The sequence below is a fragment of the Prinia subflava genome, chromosome 14 (assembly GCF_021018805.1).
Source record: "Prinia subflava isolate CZ2003 ecotype Zambia chromosome 14, Cam_Psub_1.2, whole genome shotgun sequence".
Classification (NCBI taxonomy): domain Eukaryota; kingdom Metazoa; phylum Chordata; class Aves; order Passeriformes; family Cisticolidae; genus Prinia; species Prinia subflava.
Window position 1 is genome coordinate 3,953,361 of NC_086260.1, and position 21,052 is coordinate 3,974,412.

Genomic DNA, 21,052 nt, shown 5'->3' on the forward strand with positions numbered 1-21,052 from the left:
TCCTCATCTTTTCCTCTTTTATCTCCTCTTGCTTTCTTTTCCCCACCTGATGGAGAAATCAGGCCTTGCAGAGCAGCAGGCTCCAGTGTTGAGGGACTCTTCTCTGCTTTGCATGACATTTTGCAATAATTTCCCCACATCCTGCCTGCTCATGCTTTCAGGGTCATGTCCTTTGCCCCTCCTTTGTCACACTGTCCCTTTACTGCTGTGCCCCCTGCCAGTGAGTCCCCACAGCTGGTCTGTCATGAGCTGGCAGTGATTTCAAAGGATCACAGAACATCCTGAGCTGGAAGGGACCCTCAAGGATCATCAAAGTCCAAGCCCTGGATTTTGGTGAGGTGAAACACTGTCCCTGCTTTTCTTAGCATTCTCTCCAACTCCTTGCAGCTTTTTCAGCCTTCACCATGGCTCTGCCTGCTGCTGCCTCTCCTCTTTCTCCCACCATGGCCTTCCAGAAGCTTCCCTCATGTTCTCTGGTGCTCAGGGGAGCAGACAGTGATCTAGGACTGCCCTCTTCTGTAAACCCAACCTGATCTGCTGAAGAGGAGGAAAGCTGAAAGCTTGCTGAAAGCACAGGAGCCTGCCCATTAGTGAGGAGGGCTGTGAGCAGCTCCAGGGGACAGAAATTACTCTGTGGAGCTCACCACCAGGATTCCTACAGGTGCTTGAGAATCCCACCCAGGAGGCAAACATCAACTGCTGCTGTTTTTCTCCTTAATCAAAATGGGAAATCAGTGATGGGACATCACCCCATTGCATGCAAGGTGTTATTTTTGTGGAAGCCACTGCTTTCCTCAGTGGAGGTGCATCAGGAGGGGAGAGGTACCCCAGGACCAGGGATTGCCTTGCCCCTATGCTGTTTGTGTAGCTCCCCGTGTCCTCTTGGCTGTGAACTCAATTCTCCAACCTCTTTCACCCTACAGGCTCTCCAGGTGGCACGACAGCTTCTCCTGCAACAGCAGCAGCAGCAGCAACAGCAGCAGCAGCAGCAGCAGCAAGTCAGTGGAATAAAGTCTCCGAAGAGGAATGACAAACAGCCAGCCCTTCAGGTAAGGGAGCCTGTGAGCCTCTGTGAGGGTCTGGGGCTTGTAAAAGCTGAATAAATGCATTTTCCATGCAAACACTGTCATGGAACCTTCAGGAGCTTCCTGCCTGTGTCCACAGAGTGGCTGTGGCTGGTGTAAGTGGCAGCAGGATCGATGCTGGGTGCACTTGAAAGTCCCACCTGCGGCGTATTTACAAATCGTGAGCGTGTACTTTTATTAGCGTCTGGTAGGGCTGGATCATGACAAAATGGAATAGCTTTTGTTACTGTGTCAGTGTGCATAGGAGATTTGCATTAACATTTCTGTTTGATTGCTGTTCCATTTGTAGTCTGTGTTCACTCAAACCGTTGATTTGCTGTGTCAAGGATATTGGGAAATACTAGGATATCATATCATCGGTGTGTTTTTTCCCCTTTTATTGTCTGCTGATTTATGGACATCTTCAGAAATAAAATCTAAATATTAGAGGGCTTTGTGCTGTTATGAATTCAGAGAGCTAAAACCAATACAGCATTCCCAAACAGAAGATGTATGCACACATATGGGGCTTTGGAGTACATTCTGCTAGTCTTGTGGGATAAATCACGGGGAGTTAAAGACAAGAAAGACCTATTAGGTCATGTATCACAGTTTCTTTTTTTTTTTCCTTTTTTTTTGCTATTCTAGTCTTAGAAATCCCAAGTGATGGTGGGACTGCTATTATTTTCCTTCGGATAGTTTTCCATAACAAAGCACACGCTCAGGAACTTTCCACTTTAATTCCATCCTCTTGCTCCAAGTAATACTGCTTGTATAAATACTGAGTCAGTCCCTTGCCTTGCCTCGTGTTCACACTCCTCAAACATCGGAGATACTAACATGTACTTGCCAGTTTTGGCAAATTATATGTATCTAGTTCTTTATGTATTTCGTAAACTGGCACTTCCAGACCCTCGACCACTTTGCTGGTTTGCAGCTGGTTATTGCTTTTATTACTGCTCTCTGCAATTGTAGCATGTCAGTGGATTTTTGATAATAAGGTCCCGAATGCAGCAGTTCAGCTGCAGTTGCACAAAGCCCTGTAGCTGGGACATGTATCTTATCTCGCTCTTCTATATCTGATGCTTCAGCCTCTGTAGCCCCAAATTCTTTCCGGATTTTTTTTTTCCTCTTGTTGTCATAGCACGTTGTCAAACTCATGTCTGTTTTGCTCTTTCTACTTTTTTTTTTTTTTTTTTTTTAGTTTGATATACTATCACCATGAGCTCTCTGACAGCATTGCTGCTTCTCTTGCCTTTTATATGTGCTTCAGATTATTTTCCCACAAAAATATGGATGCTAGGCTCTTTAAATATGTAGTAGAATATGGAAGGTAAAGCCAACATCGCTAGAGGCCTTGACAGTAAAGTGAGAGGGCCCAATTCTGTGCTTCTCACCTAAATAAAGCTGATGGAGACTTCAAGGAGAGTTTTGCCTGAGTGAGGAATAGCTGTTAACTGCAGCCCTTGGCCCAGCGTGGACAACGTCGAGCTTTGGTGTAGTGATTTCATCTTCAAAGCATTTTGCAAATACTAATCTCCAAAACATCCCCAGAAGGAAAGTCTGATAAGTAAGTAGCATTATCCCAGTTCTGGACTGGGAAACTGAGGGATGTGGGTTAAGCAACTCGCTTAGGATCACAGAGGGAATTGGGTTTAGAGGCAGGATTAAGATTCATGAGTTCCTGGCTCCCACCCCTGTGCTCGGGCTGCTGGACAACACCTCGCGCTTTACAGCCGGGCTATTATTCTTTTGGAAAGTATGAAGCATTTTGTCATTGGGTAAATATACGTTTTATTGGCAGCGTCAAGAGCCGTAATCCAAAGCGTTACATTAATGCTTTCAAAAATATTTTATTTGGTAAATCCATAGCTGATCCATATGGCTTTTAATAGACTCTTCCACTGGGGACATTTTTAATGAGAGATTGTGCTGGCTAGGTCCAGTGTCAGGTACTAAAAGAAGTGCTTTGTTGTGCAGATGTCTTAAGAATAGCTCCAGAGGATGAAATATGACTGTGTTGACCTTTCAGCTGTGAGCTTATTTGTCAGGATTCAAATAAGTTGAAAGGATCAAACCAAACAGTTTCCGTAGTCAGACTGGGAATTGTGTTGCAGAGGTCAACAGTGAAGGCCACATCGTGGATTCCATAACATAGCCAATTGTTGGTACATATTAAAGTACTGGAGCAGCTCCTGCCGTCAGAGACACAATTAAAATTCTAATTTATTAATGTATACAGAGAGCTGGCCCAGCCTGTCACTCACTGATTCAAATGACTGCCCAGTCTTTTTTTTTTTTTTTTCCCCTTCTCACTCCTGGTGCTTTTGCGGTCTGAAACATACTGGAAGTCCTCTTGGATGTAACACCCCCAAGTGCATCCCTGTAATGAAAATCTGCTGCTGAAAGGAAATGGTGCTGCTGGGGGTAGAATTTTTGAGTAAAACTGCAGCCACACAAGCACCCACACCCCCTGAAGTCAGATGGGGCATGCAGACGAGGTGATACCTATTGCTGACAGTACACAGAATAAATACCAAGGATGGGGGAAGCGTGCCGGATTTTCCTAAGTTTAAATAATGAACAAGTTATCTTTGGGCTTCACTTACAAAGAAAAATGTCTCATTCAATAGCCACAGCAGTTAGCAGTCACCTGGGTTTTTTTGTGACAAACAGGCTTCATGTATAACAAGAACACCATAGGCGTCGCTTGTCCCTGCTGTGCTTGGCGAAGGCACTGGTGAGCAGCGCCCAGCACGAGGGCTGGGGAGCTCTGTGTGGAACAGGGAGGGATGCTGTCTGCCTGGGCTGCTGCTTCTCCCACTGAAATGCTCCATGGCCCTCACTGCCCCAGGAGAGGAGGCCAGTGCTGGGGCTGGAAATGCACCCTCTAAACCCCAGCACCATAAACAGATGCAGAGGATTAATCTGATACGTACTGTGTAGCTAATCTGTTATCACCTCATGGATAATTTCTTCTATTCCCTCTCTATTCCCTGATTAAATAGCCAAGTTACTTAAATATGTCCCAGCATCCTGTGGCCACGCTGGGACATGATATCTTCAGTAGTGTTTAAATGGCAGTGGGTTCCTGCAATCCTATTGGGGGTCTCTTGATCTTGGCAGCTCCACCTGAAGATCTGCTTTTAGCAAATCGTGAGATACTCAGTGTGTAAGAACTTGGATGCAGGACTGGAGATGTGCTGTGCTGATAGCTGAAAAACCCCAAATCTCCAAATACACGATGACTCACATTTCGAGCCTATCGCACACTGCCGTGGTTTAGATTTGGCAGTGACCTCCGGTTTCGCAGCCTGATGACACAAACAAAAGAAAATTGAAAGTTAAGAAATGGATTTAATAACCAGCAGTGGGGGAAAGAACATAAAAAATATCAGTCCCACAAAAATTACTGGAAGTGAAAAAAAGACTAAAGGCTGTTTGATAATATATTTGCCATAGACATTGGATTTCCTTGAGTCTGTAAAACAAATAATTGAACAGACCAGGTATGCTTAGGCTTTTGAAAATGTGCACATTTTTCCTGGCCAAGATAAATATATCTGTATTAATACATGTATTGATTAAAATTTGCAGCTTTAATTGCCGATGCTCTTACCGATTATTCATTTTGGTTCTTCAAGCATTTTAGTTGCTGGCAAGAGCACACAGATTGGAAACAAATCAAGAGACACATTTTTCTCCCAAGAAAGTAAAAGTGCATGTGTGTTTTGGCAATACTAAAAATACAATTTTTTTTTAAAGACGTAAATGTTGTGTGTTGCATTGAGCTGGAAGTTGGATACTGGACTGAAAACAAATTCAGGATGTCCAAATCAGTATCTCGCAATTGAAACCCATCCCTTGATATTTTTTATGTGATTAAATGAGATTTCTTGTCTGGTCATTAACCTGCATGTGTTTGGAGAGAAGAAATAATGAAATTACTGGGATGGAAACTTTTGTTTTTGCCTGGTAAAACAAAAAAATAAATCTTCCCTTTAAGTCACAGCCAAGAAAAGAATTTGGATTTGGTTTAAATTCTCAGGGTGAGACTGGGGGAGGCTGAGAGGACAGAGCTGTCCTCGCCTTTGCATACCGCTGCTTTTTAAAGCAGCCTTTTGGCTGGGCTTTTGTAGAATTTAATTTGCATGCTACATTATCTTAATATATCTTTCCAGTATCTTGAGAAATAGAAGAGGGCGAGAGGAAAAAAAAATCACTGTAGCTTGATGTTGGGGGCAATTATTGTTGTTTTTTTACGAAATTAGAAATCGTTAGTTTGACAACGCAATAAACACTGAGAGGTGAAGGGCAGGCTATGCTCTGTTTCACTTGGAGCACACAAGTCTCAGTTGTGTTGTCTCAGGTTTTACACCCAGGCAACCTTTTTTACATAGTGGTAAATTTAACAACTGGTAGAGAAATTGTCTCAGCCAATAATTTGGCAGAAGAAGTAAATTTGCGAACACATTTATTCTATATGTGTGAGTATCTCTCTGTTTCACTCTTTAATGCAGGAATTGATCAGAATTTGGCCTCAGTCAAGCCAATGGGAATTTTGGCACCAGCTCAGCTTGGGTCAAGATTTTGCTTCTGCAGGGTTTGAAGTTTTGCCTATGAAAATTTCACTTGAATCTCTCATTATCTGGTTTTAACTTTGGAAATTAAGCAAAGTTGAATTTTGCTGATTTCTGCCGAAGAACCCCTTAGTTCCTATTTATTTTTCACCCCTAAGCCCAATTATAAGTGTTAGTCATTTCTCAGAATGTGTCTGTGAAATGCAGACATCATCCACCCCACAAACAGAACAAAATCTGAGTCAGATCCTCAAAATTACATGATCAGCTTGAAATTTTTGATACTAAGGAGGTTTTTTTATTACACCTAAAGGCCCTTTTTGCTGCCTTTTTATATTTTTAAAGCATTTATTATTCAGTTTTTCCAGCTTTTTAGACTGAGCAGAAATGTGTTTATTCTTAAAAGAAGCCTGTGATTATCCTGTAATATCATGATTCAAAAAAAAATGAAGCTTCTAGGAAAATAGCAGTATATTGGGAGAGCTGACAGTGTGAGGTACTGTCAGCAAACATGATTATTCTCATTTTATAGCCACGTAAACCCTGACAGAGAAATATTAAGTGACTCGCCCAAGGTTGGAAGAGCTGCAGGCTCTCAGTGGTGTTGAGGTGTGCAGCTCTGCTGGGATATTTGGGAGTTTGGCATCTATCTGTTGGAAAGAACTCGGTCCTGAGGGGCAAAGTAGAAGCCAGGATCCCTCATTTTCAGCCCTGTATCTTGTTAGAGCTTCTCGAGTATCATTTCCTTGCAGGTTTTTCTGCTTTGACATTAAGCATTTACAGAAGAGGTTTGTAAAAACTGTGATTTCTTCCCAAGTTGGGAGCAGGGAGGTGGGGCGGGCAGTGCCAGAGCCTGAACGTGCCTTACCCACCTCGGGGAAGGGGAAAACAAATGAAACCTTCCTGACTGGTCAGAAATGTGTAAATTGCTGACAAAATGACACATGTAATTAAGAGTGCTCCTGCCATTTTACCTTGTGGTTTACACCTACAGTGTTGAAAAAAGAGAGTGACTCCCACCTCGCTAATTACCATTATCACTGAAATGGTAGGGTTTGAGTCATTAGTTCCATGTGCATTTAATTAGAGGAAGGCTGAAATTGGATTTAACTTATTACTTTTTCATGGATCACTTTCTTGTCATCACTTCAAATTGGATTGCAGCCCCAGGTAACTAATTATGAGCGCCACAGGATCAAGAGTGAAAAAAAGGTAATTAGGAATAACACTGTTGGACCCTTGCTGGTAGTCCACTTGTGCTTGGGAAGAAATGAGAGCAGTATTTTGTAGTATTACAGATTAGGGAGTTAAAGGTATGTGCTGCTGCCAGGAATGATGGGAGACTGCCCCCTCCTATAGCGGTTTATATGATGTACAGCTGGGTTGAAGATGTTATAGCGACATGGTTCCACAATCAGCTCCTTAATACCGAGATTAAACTTGTAAAAGCAACAGATTGGTTTGTAGGTATGAGGCATCTCAACAACCGGGGAGCCAGGGGTCCGTGCGTGTGCGATTGCACGGCGCTGCCGCGGCGCCCAGCGCTGCGAGTACAGCGAGCCAGGGTTGATAACAAATTAATGAACGCATTAATGATCCGCAAAGATCGTGCACGCCCGACAGGGAGATATATCAATCAGGAGGACAGCAGCCAGCCTGATGATGTGGGGATGTCAGGGATTGGGCCTGCGTTGCTGCCGTGATAAAATCATGAAATCAGGACTTCGCTTCTCTTTTGTTTGCTGGAGAGGTTTCTTTTTGTTTTGCTTTTGGTGGGCAAAGCTCGCTTGGTTGGATTGTCCCTCTTTCTTCTTTTTTTTATTTTTTGATCTTGGAGATGTGATTGCCAAGTTCTACTTTCTTCAGGAAAAAAATACTTTAAAACAAATTGTTTTATTTCCATGTGCAGAACAGAGTTCAGAACTGCAAGTAATCAATTTTATTGACACAGTCTGGAAAAAAATGTTGATGAGAGTTCAAGGATGTGAAAGGATTGAAATTTCAAAGTACCTAACACTGAGTGTAGGAAAATTTCAGAAGTAGTTTCATTAAGCAAAGAAATCTATTGTGTGAGGATCTGTAAGAGGAAAATCTCCTCTAGGACCTAATGATATTACAAGGAGGTTACAGCAGCTGATTTTTGCCTTTAGAAGAGGAAAAGTTTCCTAATTTCTCCTAATAGTGAATCACAGTTCAAAGGCTAGCACAATTTCCTTAAGTTGTTTAAAATGGCTTTTAATGCTCTGTTAATGTAGGCAAATATTTGTGACTCAGTGTTGGGTAAGTGCCGCTTGCTCATTATTTCCTGATGCAAAGCAAAGGGTAGGAAATTCTGTGAACACCACGCAGAGAGATGCTAAAGAGACTTAAGAGTAACAAAATTCAGTTACAGAAATTAAGTCTGTCTCATTTACTTGACATTACAAAATAAATCTTGAGATTAAAAGGTATTACCTTTAATACAGAAAAAGAGAATCTCCTTTAATACATCTCAAATTGATTTACAATTTTTATACATAATATTCATCTGCGGTTGAAAAGGGGGCAACCTAAGGTCGAGTGATGTAGTGTTTCCATTTTTCCATATGAGTCTTACTGTGTGTGATAAAAGCAAACTCCTTTATTTTGTCAGTCTGCAGGAATTTCTGATGAAGTGCAGGGGTCACTTTTCTGTCAATTTGAGTAGGCAGCATTTTTGAACTACTGTTTTTTTCCCCCCCTCCTACAAAGCGCGGCCCCGATCTGACACACGCATGCACACACACACACACACACTTAGAGTGCTGCAGTCTGCAACTTATTAGTGAGCAGTGCTGGAGCCTGTCCAGTGGTTAGAAAATTTCCTGAAGCCTGGAATAACAGCAGTGGGTGCAAGTGCCATGGAACAGAAGTGACAATGAGGGGCAGTCCGGCCCGCCTGGCGCGATGCCCGGGCTGGAAAACCAGCTGAGATAGTCAAACGCGGGAAGATTGACGCGGTGCATCTGGGAAATGCTCAGAAAGTTGGGTTCTTGAAAAAATTACCTTCTGTGATCGTAAGACATCATCTGTTTTCCTACAGAGATTGTTTATAACAGGGTTTTCAAGCACTTGTCAAATAACCAGGAGTGAAGGAAACAGGCTAAAAATCTCTTACCGTTCAGATGAGTCCTGGTGTAGCTGGGAAAAAAACAAACTCCCGTCACAGCGATCCACAGCTTCCCAAAGCAGAGGGAGCCTGGGAGAAGGAGAACAGGAAACTCTTAGTCAAAAACAGCCCAGCAAGCATGGGCTGTGTGTTGGGGAAGGTGGTACTGCCGGGCTGATGGGTGCAGTGCTGGCACGGCGAGGTGAAGTCATACCTAGAAATTGTTATGTGTGGTGCTTAGCTTTTGTTCCTGAGCTGTGATATCATGGGCAAAATATTATAAACATAGCATGGCTATAGCTTGCTTGTGTAACAAAAGATCAGGAACTTTTATTAAGTTTGTTTTCCTTGTCATATTGTAAAAATTTATTATGTGTACTGTGTATATTAGAAACAGATTTGGGTAATTCTGTCTAAATGAAGTCATCCCAGCTATTTCCAGACTGTCTGTTTTTGGTTGTGAATAATTTTCATACATCAAATGGTTGTCATATTTAGTAGCTCTCTACATTTTAAATAGGACATATCCCATTTTGAACTTCCACGGACTTGAGATGCCTCTCGGTTTTTAAGGTTATTTTGTTGCAGGAGTATTTTAAAGAGTGGCAGGGCAGGGAGTGCTGGAGGAGTCGCTCGCGTTCGCGCAGCAAAATAACAGGTTTGTCACAACTGCAGTAGTGCTTGTGGCTTTCGGCAGCACGCGCCGGGAAGAGCCTGCCAGATACCTATTTCAGCTTGTCCCTTTGTGTTCACACTTTGCAACAAATATGTTAAAAAAACACTAAAAGAAAAGTACTCTGTATCAAAAATCTCCGATAAAAGAATTCTCTCAAAAAATACATGCTGCTGCTTTTTTTATATATTTTTTTAACAGATGCGTGAAACAAGTTAATGTTTAAATGTTTAATGTTTTAATTTAAATCGTAGACTCATCTACATAACAGCTAGGTTACTGTGACTTTTTTATTTATTTTTTTTAATTTATTTTTTTTTTTAATCCTCAAGGCAAAGTTTCTTTAGTCAGGATGGGGAAGTGCTGGTGCTCCTCACACGCCGACTGAGAGGAGTTTGGACTGGAGGAGTCTGCAGTGATGAGCACAGAGCAGAATTTTGCCCTGAAACCATCAACTTTGCCAGAAATACTTGATTTACAGCAATTTGTTTTTAAAAGAAAGGGGGGAAAAAAAGGGAGAGAAAGAAGGCATTTTGATCTGGCTTGCTGGAGTGGAGGAGAGCAGCTGTTTGCCTCATGTGTTTAAATCTCTAGAGCTAATATTGAAGTTTCAGGGCAACAAGTGCAACATAGAATAAGTAGAAACTAAACCCAGAGAAACAAATGGAAATGCTGCTTGGATGTGGCTTTGGAGCTTGACAGTTTTACAGCTGTGTCGTCAGGTTGGCAAAATATTTTGTGGTGTGTGCAAAGAAAAGGCTGTTGTGTTGCTGAAATGTTTTTATTTGCCTGATAAGTGTAATCTGCCTTTTATAAATTACTAATCTATTTAAGGTGTAACATTAATGGTGCATAATCTCAAGTCACTGAAAGCCTGGAAAATTAAAGTAGACTGAAGGCACAAGAAAGAAATGTACTTTGTGTCAGGCTGAAGTTCGATGAAGCATGGAGAAGATGGAATAGATTATTAAATAAACTTAAGGAGGAGATGGAAAAAGCACTGAAATATCTCATTTTGAAAGGAATTAGTTTACTTGATTATATGCAACTGTATCACACTCAGGAAAGTATAAGACAAATGAAAGCAAAACAAAATTTAATTGAGCTATTATTTTGCAGACTTTGGCTCCGTTTCAGACAGCCTAATCAAATTGCACTTTGCTCAAATAACTGATGTTAAATGCAGTCTACCAACAGATGTTTAAACAGAGACTAATTGGAAAATCTACATCCTGGGTTTAGCGTGTCTAGCTGAAAAAGTTCTGAAATTGCTGTGGAGAGGGGTAGGGAGATGACAGGAGGAGCTCAGGTAGCGATGGGTGCTGAAGAGGGGAGCCGGGAGACAGTGACACTCGTGCTGGAGCTGCTGAGGTCACCGATGCCACCAAGGTCACTGGTGCTGTGGTTTGGTACCATTGGCCCCTCAGAAAGTTTTTCCATCATGTTGGATCGTGTTGCAGCTGTGTAGCTCATGCCATGTGCCAGCATGCATGGAATATGTAATGCAGCGGAGCACGCGGATTGAGGGTGTTAAAAGCAGTACAAATTATCAAAGCTCAGTGCTTCCTTGCCAGTTCTGTCACTGTCAGACATTTTTTAAGCATTTACAGATTTATTAACCTGTGGTTTATCTCAGTGCTGGGCCTTTTATGACACATCAGTGCATCCATGTGGACCTCTTGGGTGGGATGCAGCATTGAGTTGACCAGCTTGGGCCAGATTTGTCCTGGGTTTAAGTGGCAGCCATCCAGGGAGTGTGCTGGAGTTGAGGGATCCCACTGAGATGGATATAGCTTCCTACCTCTGATTTTCCTTTCAAATCAGTTTTACACCAAAATCACTCTAGGAGCAGGAGTCCCTGGAAGTGTTCAAGGCCAGGTTGGATGGGATTGGAGCAACCTGGTCTAGTGGAAGGTGTCTCTGCCCATGGCAGGGGGTTTGTAACTGGATGGGCCATAAGGTCCCTTGCAACCCAGACCATTCTGTGATTCTCTGATGATTCTTTTTTGATTTTGTGCATTTTGTTGTGCATCGAAACTCTGGGTGAAAGAGTTGTGGTTAGCCTCCTGGACTTTGAGCAGATGCAGTGCACATTTCCACATTCGCTTGGCAAAGTTTATCCCAAGGACTTTGCTGCCCTAAGGACTGGTGTTTTGTGCGTTCAGACAGGCGGGAATAGAACTGAAAGGAATCAGGATCTTGTAGTGAAAAAGGCAAAAATCAGAAACTCTTGTGAAATGTTGCCCATCTTTCATAGGGGGAAAAAACCAACACCAAAAACCAAAAGGAATGCAATTCCTTTGGCTAACACTTAATAGCTCAGATAAACATCTGAGCAAATCTGTTGGGAGATGCCAAGCACCAGCCTAGTGCTTGGCATCTAGTAGTTCATAGCTACAGTGCAAATTTAATCATTTCAATCCTGTTGATTTTGCTCACAAGAACAAATGCATGAAGATGGTTGATGGTTGGTCACTTTTGTCGTGTTAACACATGTTAAGTTGGTAAAACCTTCCCTGTCCATCACAACATGAGCTCTTCTTGTGTCAAGGCCTGTTGCCCTAAGCTGGTTTGTAACCCAGACCTTCATTTCATGTGGTCTTCAGGGGATGGTTCCTGTGAGATAAGAATGCAACATGCTGAGTGATCCATGAAGTGTATTAGACAGACTCTTCTGTCTCTCACAGAGGTTTGTCCACTGTTGTCTGAGGGCAGTGGCTCCTCAAATTAATGCTGATGTTACGTGGGCTTAATAGGCAGTATGTAATGGGGAGTAGCCAATCTGTAAGAAAAATAATAATGTACATATAAATATATAAATTTCCAATTTTACTGGTTGAAACTCTAGAAAAGGCAGATTATATTTTATGGCTTGTAAACATCAGGACAGATATTTCAGGAGAACTGCAGACAGCTGTAATTTTGTGAATGTGCACAAATTACTTGGAAAACAAATATTCCTCTGCCTACACAGCTGTATTCACAACCGTGGACCAGAATGCCTTTTGCATGATGCTCACACCTGGTTCTGTGGAATATAATACGCTCAAATGAAGAAAATGTGATTTAAAAGTTAAGTCAGAATTAATACTTGCTGTGAAAACCTGTATTACTGGCTGAGGTGTTGGCACGGGAGTGGATAAACCACTTGAGGAAAAATGAGAACTAACCAGGACGTTTATTTGTACTCAGATCAAGAGCTGAATGCTCAAACTTCTGTGAGAGAGATGAACGTGCCTGTATCTCGCAGAGATGCCTCACGCTGCCTGTGGTACCCTGCAGGGTAAACACCGAGCTGGGTTTGATGGTTAGAGAGGTCTGCAGGGCTGCATCAGGTCACCTGTGAGGAGAAGGGTGTGGGAAGGAGGTGGGGGCTCCCCTGGCTCCACAGGGGCTGTGAATCCCTGAATTTCCCAGCCCTTTTCTTCCCAGTTACCTGCACCCAGGTAGGTTTGCAGAACACAACTGAGTTTATTTGTGTGCTTGGCAGTTCCTTCTGTTTGTCCTTTTCCTGTGTGATAAGGAGTTCCTACAGGAAGGTATGAATAACAGGAGAGAAGGCAAAGAAAATCCCCAAAAGTAAAAACAAAGCCAAGCAAGGAGTAAAGCACGAGTTGGCAAGAGCCAAAGGCCTGGCATTGATTTTACTTTCAGCTTTGGTGTTTATTCAAAGGCTGTGGATACAGGTTAACTTCCTTGGCTCAATATTTATTGCTGTGTTACTTGCCATAAACCGGAACAATGAGCGCTTTGTTGATTGGGTTCAGAGATTGTCCCGTTTTATTCTGTCTCCTGCATTCCCCCTCTCTATCTGCGGGTTTTAAACAGTTTATTTTAATTTCAGATTTCTCACCCTCCGTGGTGAATTGCTGCTGTGCCATCGGCAGCAGCACTTGAGGGACTATTGTTCGTCTTTTCAAAGTGGTGGGAGCACACAGCAGAGCCATTAGCTCCTGTGAAGCTTGACCTTCCTTGATGATATCACACTTTGCAGATTCGGAGCGGGATAAACATTTTAAAGGAGAGGGGAAATATCAGACAGGTTACTTTTCATCAGAAAAGGTTGTAGAAATTTCCTGCAGCAAGAGTTAAAAAGTAAAAGGAAAAAAGAAAAGCCATAATGGCACTAGTTACCTTTCTGTTTGACAGCCATCAAAGATGTGTCCAGATCAATTAATAGGAGGGGGAATATCTCCTCACTGTTAACCACACTGACCCTTGAGCAGACAGTGGAGCAGAAAATCAGTGAAGTCACAGTGCAGTGAATGATGACTGTACGGATTTTCTCCTAATTTAGCAATGGCAGTGACTTCAGTGCTATTAGGAATGGGCCCATCCTGGACAGTTTCTCAGGCTTCAGTGTTTGGAAAGTGCCCCGAAGGTATTGGGGATTTCTCTCTGGAGTAGGAGCATTAACATCATGCAGAACATAGTTCAGATATTTTTAAATCACATTGTCAGCAACTGCCACTGCAAGGGAAGGTATGGTTCTGACTTGCATCACTGTTATTTTTTACTTGGAAAGTGTGCTCATTTTGAGTCTTTCACTCAGCTGTGTCTACCCAGAGGAAAAACAAACCAGTTTCTTCTGGGAGAATTCAGCAATGGTCACAAGGCCAGCTGCAAAATTGTGGTGGTGGTTTGTTGCTAATTCTGCAGGAGTGAGCAGAGCGGACCACCCTGTCCTAAATAAAAAAAGGGGAAGAAAAACAAAACAAAAATAATTTCAAAAACCTCTTTCAGTTTTTACTTTGATTTTGTTAAAAGAAAATAAAAAATAAAAAAGGCAGTGAACAGCCTTTGTCCTTGCCCAGAATGCTGTAATAGTTCCTGGGGCAGGTTTTCCATTCCTGGTTGCTTTTGCCTCACACCTGTAGGAAACCTGCTCTTTTGCTTCTGTGCTTTGCCACCGCAGTACTTCTATTTGAAAACACGAGGAAATTCAATTTCCTTGCCCGCCTCTTGAGTCGGGGCAGTTTTGGCGACAGAAGAGTTGCAAATGGCTCGAGTTTGGGATAGAGCCGCTTTGCACGGGGCCATGCTGAGGTGCAGGAGAGGGAGGATAATTGTAAATGTTCTGCTGGGGATCTGATTGACAGCTTATTGTCTGCAGGCAGTGAGTAGAGAATAGGAAATGAGTGAAGTGTAGGGGATCTGGCAGGCTGCAGGCTCTGCTGGTGGCGGCTGCTGCACCCAGCCAAGCACCCAGGGCTCCCAAACCAACCGTGGCACCCCCAAAGGGACACCCCTCTGTCGGTCCAAAACGTGTGTCAGATGAGGCCATGTCTCATTTCTGCTGCTGGGATGCTGGGGGTGGTCTCAGCCCCTGTGCTGGGGTGACTCTGTTCAGTGTGTCAGAGATTTTCACTGTGTTTCCAACCCCTTAATGTGGGGGGACAGCAGGGATGTCCCATGGAGCTGCTGGATGCCTGTGGTCCAGAAGAAGAGCAAGAAAAGGAAACATCTTCTCCTCAGCTCATTAACTTTGTCAACACGAGGTCTCCTTCGTAGTTTTACAGCATCATAATATCTGGGGCCAGTTATGTGTGTTTTTCAAGTTTTCACTATCCCACGTTTTTCCCTGGAGTGATGCATGCCCTCAGGTGCAGCTGCCCATGAGAAGCCCCATTTAAACTGCACGTGCTATAGGTAGAAATACCAAACATAAACATTCCATCCCCAAAATCTCCACCTGTATTTTTTTTTTATCTCCTTGCCTATGTGCATTTAAGAAAAAAAGGAAAAAACCCAGCTTTGCATTGTTAGTGCAGGCTTCTGAGCCAGATTGTACTACAGAGCACACTGATGTGTCTTCCCCTGAGGTATGGAAAGATCTATGTGTGCTAAGCAGGTGTTTTCGTTTGTTTAATTGGAGCTGAGTTTAGCACAATATTACAGATAAATGAATTACACATGTTCAGTAATTCATAGAAAGTGAGTGTTGTTTTGCTTAGACACTTGTCTTCGCATCCAGGTTTGCAGGGAGAGCGTGCTGGCAAAGCGGACTGAGGTCTTTTAAAAGCAAAAAAATGTGTGTGCTTGAGCAGAGCCTGACGTCTGGTTGCTAAAACAGCAGTAACTATTTCACCTTTGTTTAAATCGTAACATTTTAAATTTAAATAGTATCCTGTTTTGACAAACTACAAAACCACAGGTCTGAAAAAGAAGCACTCAAGGCCTGTGTCAATAGTTTGTGGCATCTCTGGGCAGGAAGTTTTGGGGTGACACACGCTGGTCGTGATGACACCAGGGATGGGGAGACCTGGGAACCACCCAAAGGGCTCTGGAGCTTCTCTGGTGTGCAGTGCCCAGAGCAGTGAATGCACCTGATGATGACTGATTTTCTTTTACTATTTTGTAAAAGCTTTTGCTATTAGTTCCTTTTTCCATCTCACTTTTTATTTGGCTTCGCAAGCTGCCACCCCCCATGCAGAGGCACTGCAGGGTATCAGTTCCCTCAGCCCCTTGTCACCACTGAGGGGTCTCTCAGCAGCAGGACAAGATCCCTGGATCCCAGGAAAGCCTCCCTGCCAGGAGGAGCACAGAGGATGTGCTGACCCTGCCCTCGTAGGAGCTGTGAGCGAGAGCCACGGGCAGCTCAGAGGTGCTGCCTTTCAAAGGACAAGCAAAACTGGTCGCTTCTTCTGGGAGCAGTCCCAGCCTTTGGCCAGCTTCCAAATGGATAATTCAGCTTACCCGAATTTCCTCTGCAGATTCAATTGTAAACTCTTCTCTGGCTCTGCCCTGCCAGCGCTGTGTGTAACTGTGCTGAGCAGCGTTGAACAGCTGTCAGTGCAGCTCCACAGCCCGTGGAGTCCGAGGCACAGCACTAAAAGGTTGTTTCAGAACTTGTGCTGAACTCTAGGGAAGGTCTTGTTTGTGCCTTTTCAGTTCGTGCAGTACTTTGGAGCAAGCTTTTGGATTGAAGGTGTGCTTGGAGTGTAGGTCAGTGCTGGCAAGTGTCAGCACTTAAGGCTGATTTTGAGAAGTGACTAATTCAGAGAAGTTCTCTTTTGTGGATATCCTCACCTTCAAGTCTCCTGATAAGTGAAATTAAGGCTGTTTAGCTGCATTCCTCATTCATCTAGGAATTAGTTTATGCATTACCTGTAGAGATCTTGTGTATATTCCTTCCCACTCACCAGCAATAGCTTCCCACCAGCCTCCTGCCAGGTCACTCCCCTCCATGGGCTACAACAGAAGGGTCTTGTATGGCAGGGGCTGCACTGACAGCAAAACCAGCAGCCCTGGCCCACTCAGGTACCCATTTGGAGCTGTGCTTAGCAAAACCTGTATCCTAGGATGGATCCAGCAGGCTTGGCACATCAGCCTGGCTTTCTAAAGGAAGCCAAAGGCACGAGGGGAAGTGGTCTGTGATCTGGGAAGTGCTGCTGAATCCTCCGGGTTAAATGGAACCACTACAGTAAATCACAGTTGAAAGTGAATTGGAAGCATTTAAAACTGTTACTTCTTTGAGGCTTTTCCTGCTGCACACGGTGTGGGATTGTTCTGCAGGAGGCTCCTGGGAATTAATGTGTGTCCAAACCCAGCAGCAATCTCAGAAGGTTTGTGCGGTGTAATCTATAAACTTTTAATTATATATAGAGCTGAGTAAATAGCTTGCAATCTCTTTAAACTCTTTGTTCATGAATGTATGTTAAGAAGTGCCCATCCCACATGCACACACGCACGCACACACACCCTCTTCCTTCCTTCCTTCCTTCCTTCCTCGTTTTACACCCACTTCCAGCAAGGCTGTGGCTTGTGGCATCCGTCCTTGTGCCAAGAGCCGTGGCCAGGACTCCCCACGGGGGTGGCCCAGCCAGGGGCTCAGCTGGACACTGACCTCCCCCTCTGCTGTCCTCTGCTGTGTGTCTGGAGTCACAGGACAATGCAGAAGCTCTTGACTGTGACTGTGTTTCCCATTTGATCTGCAGCCCTTTTGGGAGGTTGATTCTGCAGCTTCAAACACTTTAATGAGATGCAAATTGTTTGTGATGCTGCCTTACTAAATGTATTGTAATTTTAAAATCATTTGCTTGTTAATTGTATTTAAATAGCTGCCACTTAGACAAGCAGAAAGTTTCCAGAAAGATAAATTGGGGTGGGTTTTTTTTTCTTTTTTACTGTGTTTGAAAGCAGCCCCGGTGACTTTTCATGGCTGCTGTGGTACAGCACATTCCAAATGGCAGCATCCCCTGGCCTCAGTCAACTCCTGGTCCTCACTGTTCCCTCAAAGAAGAAATACTCACTCTGTCACCTTTCTGCTAGGGAGCCACGGTCCCCTCAGAAGGTGACACAGTGGAGTGAGTGGCTGGAGATGTTCAGAGTGGAGATCACTTACTGATCCCTCCATACAGCCATGTCAGATCAACCTAGGTCAGATTTTGGGGTGTTTGATTCGGATGCTGCTATTCCTGTGCATGCAGGATTTGAAAGAATCCTGAAGATTCAGAGGATGTAGTGTTTTGGGATCTTTGAAATTCCCAGCCTGTTTTATTGGGCAGTGAGGCAAGGTCACCCATCCTCAGCACCTTCAGGGTTCTGTCTTCTACACACTGGATTAAATGACAAAGTTTCTCTTGGCTTCAGCTGAGCAATATGAGGTTCCTCCTGACCTCTGTTCAGCTTGGTTTAGAGCTGATTTTGATCCCACATCGTTGCTAGCTTTGGCATGGAGCGAGCTACACTGTGTCATTTGTATTTTATTTGTGTTTGAAATACTGTCCTGGAAAACGAAAAATAATATTTCCATATCAGTTCATTCTTCTTGCGTTGGCTGGAGGATCCCACCCTGCCAAGGCTCCTGGCTCTTGTTTTCCAGCTCCTCCTTGTTCAGCACTGGACCCTCATTCTGATTCCACCTTGTTTTCCCAGTAATGTCTCATATCCCCTCTGTTTTCTGTTTGCATCTTTGTTGTGCGGCAGGATCAGTAATAATAGTTAATAATTAGCAGCTCAATAGCACTCTTCACCTTCAAAGCAATTTTAGGCATTAAATCACTCACTTCTGCTGGCACTATTACAATATTGACTTGTTACTTCACCAGTGTCATTGAGGCAGCAAAAGCTGCATTTTTATGGAGGCCAAAATGGGGTCATTTTTTTTTAGAGTATAAAATTGGCAAAAAATAAAATTTTCTCCTAGGCTGACACTTCGTTTGCCAAATTTCAGCATAGAGCAAATTTTTAAAGCTGAGTAATAAACACCTGAAAAGTTCTGGTTTATAATGGCAGTGCTGAGAAGCCATTAACTGAATGGCTCCGCTATAACACAAGAAAACCCTTAAACTGTCAAAAAACCTGTAGAAACTGGACAGAGGCTTAGCAAATGTGAACTTTGGTGTGAGTCTGGAGCTGAGAGATGCAGAGGAAACCTGTGGAACTGGTAGCATGGATCCTTAGGTGTGTCCCTTCTCCATCACAGGGAAAATGGTCCTTTCCCAGATGTGTGATGGAGCGAGGCGAGCATCCTGTCCCAGGTGAGCAGAGAGCAAAACCTGAGACAGCAGCAAAATCCTGGAGCAGGGAAGGAGTTGAGGGATGCAAGGTGGCAGGGGAGATTTGTGCAGAAAAGCCCTGGGGAAGGATGCAGGGTCAGGAGCCTGGGCAGCAGCAGGTGCTCTGTGGGGCACTGGGGGAGACCAGCAAGGTGGCACCAAGCCCTGGAGAAAAGCCTGCTTGGCTCATTCTCTCCTGGGCTTGTAGAATGTATTTCTGCACAGATTTCCCTGGAAGTGAGGGCAGCTCTGCTTACTTCTGCCTGTGACCTGCAGCTCGCTGGCAAACTTGGATGCAAATGCCACATCCCAGACGAGCATGGTGCGTGCAGATGGTCGGGATCGAGGTATCAAAAGCCACCTCCCCAAGGCTGCACACACAGCCCGTGGCCAGCTCGGCCCCTCTGCCCTTCCCAGCACAGGGGGGAGGCCAAGCTGTAACAGCAATGTAGTAAAATAGCAAATTGACCAGTAAAAGAAATCAGTAAATGAAGGGAACAGCTATTAATGTGCCAAGCCAAGATGTGTAATTATACCCTAGGACTTTTCCAAACTAATACATGTTAAAGGTGTAAACCTATTAAAGGAGAGATTTTTCTGTACAGGGAACTTACGTAGATAGAAGGATTTACACTGTATTTTATTCTTGCATTATGAGGTATAAGGAACATTTGAGCAAATCCAGTCATTTCTATTATTACAATATCATACGTTTTTCATACCATTTTATGTGGTTCTTCAAAAACTTTGGCACTAATTCTCTTTATATTGTTAGGAATTTTCTTTTAAAAACAGAATTCTTTTTCTCAAACAGTTAATTAGATTTTGAACTTCAAATACAGTACTCTTTTTTTTTTTCCTTGCAAGAATAGGGGTGTTAGATCCATTGTGCTGGCCAAATTACAGTTTGGATAGATACATTCTCTCTGCTTAATCACCCTGCAATTTCATTCGAGTGAAGGATTTGGTGCCTCAGGTGTCCTGAATTCCTTCAGGGCTCTGTATGGTGAAGTTGCTGCCACCCTCTGCCTCAGGAGCAGCTGCATTTGAGGGCAGAGAATTGTTGCCTCCTTCCAGAAATCAGTTTTTTGAAGTATCCCTCTCCTGTTACACACTTTGCAGCAAGTTTGTTCTTTTCCAACCCAAAATCTTTAGACTCATTTGAGGGATTTCTCTTGCTACAGGAAGCCAATTTTTTTTTTTAAGGGACCACAGAAAAATTCTTTTCTTCACTTGTTCATCTTTTGCCGTGATGGGTGCAGCAAAGGAGCAGGTCCTGGCTGCCACACCACGTCCTCTGCAGCTCCAAGACCTGCTGCCTCTCAGCATCCTCTCTTTTCTTGTGGCTCAGGGTCAGGGAGGGGAAAGGATTGGAATAAGCAGCAGCTGGATTTGGCTAGGAAATGCTGATGGGTCATAACCCTTGCTCGCAGACAGGAGCTGCGTTTGCCTGGAGAAGGGAAGCAGGAGGGGAGGACCGTGAGTTAAGTTCGGGCCCGTTTATTTGGAATGAAGCGATAAAACGTGGCGCTGCGCTGTGAAGGGCCGGAGTGAAGTACAAAGGAAAAGCCCAGAGCACAGAGTGAGCCCTGCTTAGTGATGCACAAAGGGCTCTGAGGCGGTGGGGTGACCCCAAGGGATCGAGAGCAAAGTCCTGTGGCTGGGCTGTTTGCTTAGCCAGCACGGCCGCCTGTTTCTCGCCCATGTGAAACCAGATGTGCACCATCAAAATGACTGACGTGGCCAAAGGCCAGGGGGTGGCTGTGCTGAGGCTGGGGCTTCTCCTGCCCTGAGTCTTCTTTTCCCAAAACAGCACCACCTCCTCCTCCCCTCCCATTCCCCATCCTGCCAGGCTTAGCTAGGGGATGCTCCTGTCCCAGAGACAGTGAGGAGGAGGAGAAGCACACTATGGCATCACAGGGTGGTGGTCATGAGACACGTCCTCACCAAGCCCTGCTTCCTAAAAAGCTCTTTTTCCATATGCATTTGATTCCTGGAGTCACAGTGCTTTTTCTAGCAGGAGCAGAGATCCCAGTGCTGCTTCCAAACTCCATCCCTGTGTAGCACCAGCAGTGTCACAGCTTTTCTGTGCACTCCTATCTAGCCAT

The 21,052-nt window shown here is 44.0% G+C and overlaps 1 protein-coding gene across 9 annotated transcripts in view; it reads left to right on the plus strand.

The window, feature by feature from the left end:
- The window catches only part of FOXP1 (forkhead box P1), a 379,483-nt gene that overhangs the window by 265,949 nt on the left and 92,482 nt on the right, over window positions 1-21,052 (plus strand). For all 9 annotated transcript variants that reach the window (XM_063411788.1, XM_063411793.1, XM_063411794.1 and 6 more), the window contains one exon: window positions 924-1,049. In XM_063411788.1, coding sequence (XP_063267858.1) covers window positions 924-1,049 — 126 coding nt within the window. The remainder of the gene's footprint in view (window positions 1-923; window positions 1,050-21,052) is intronic.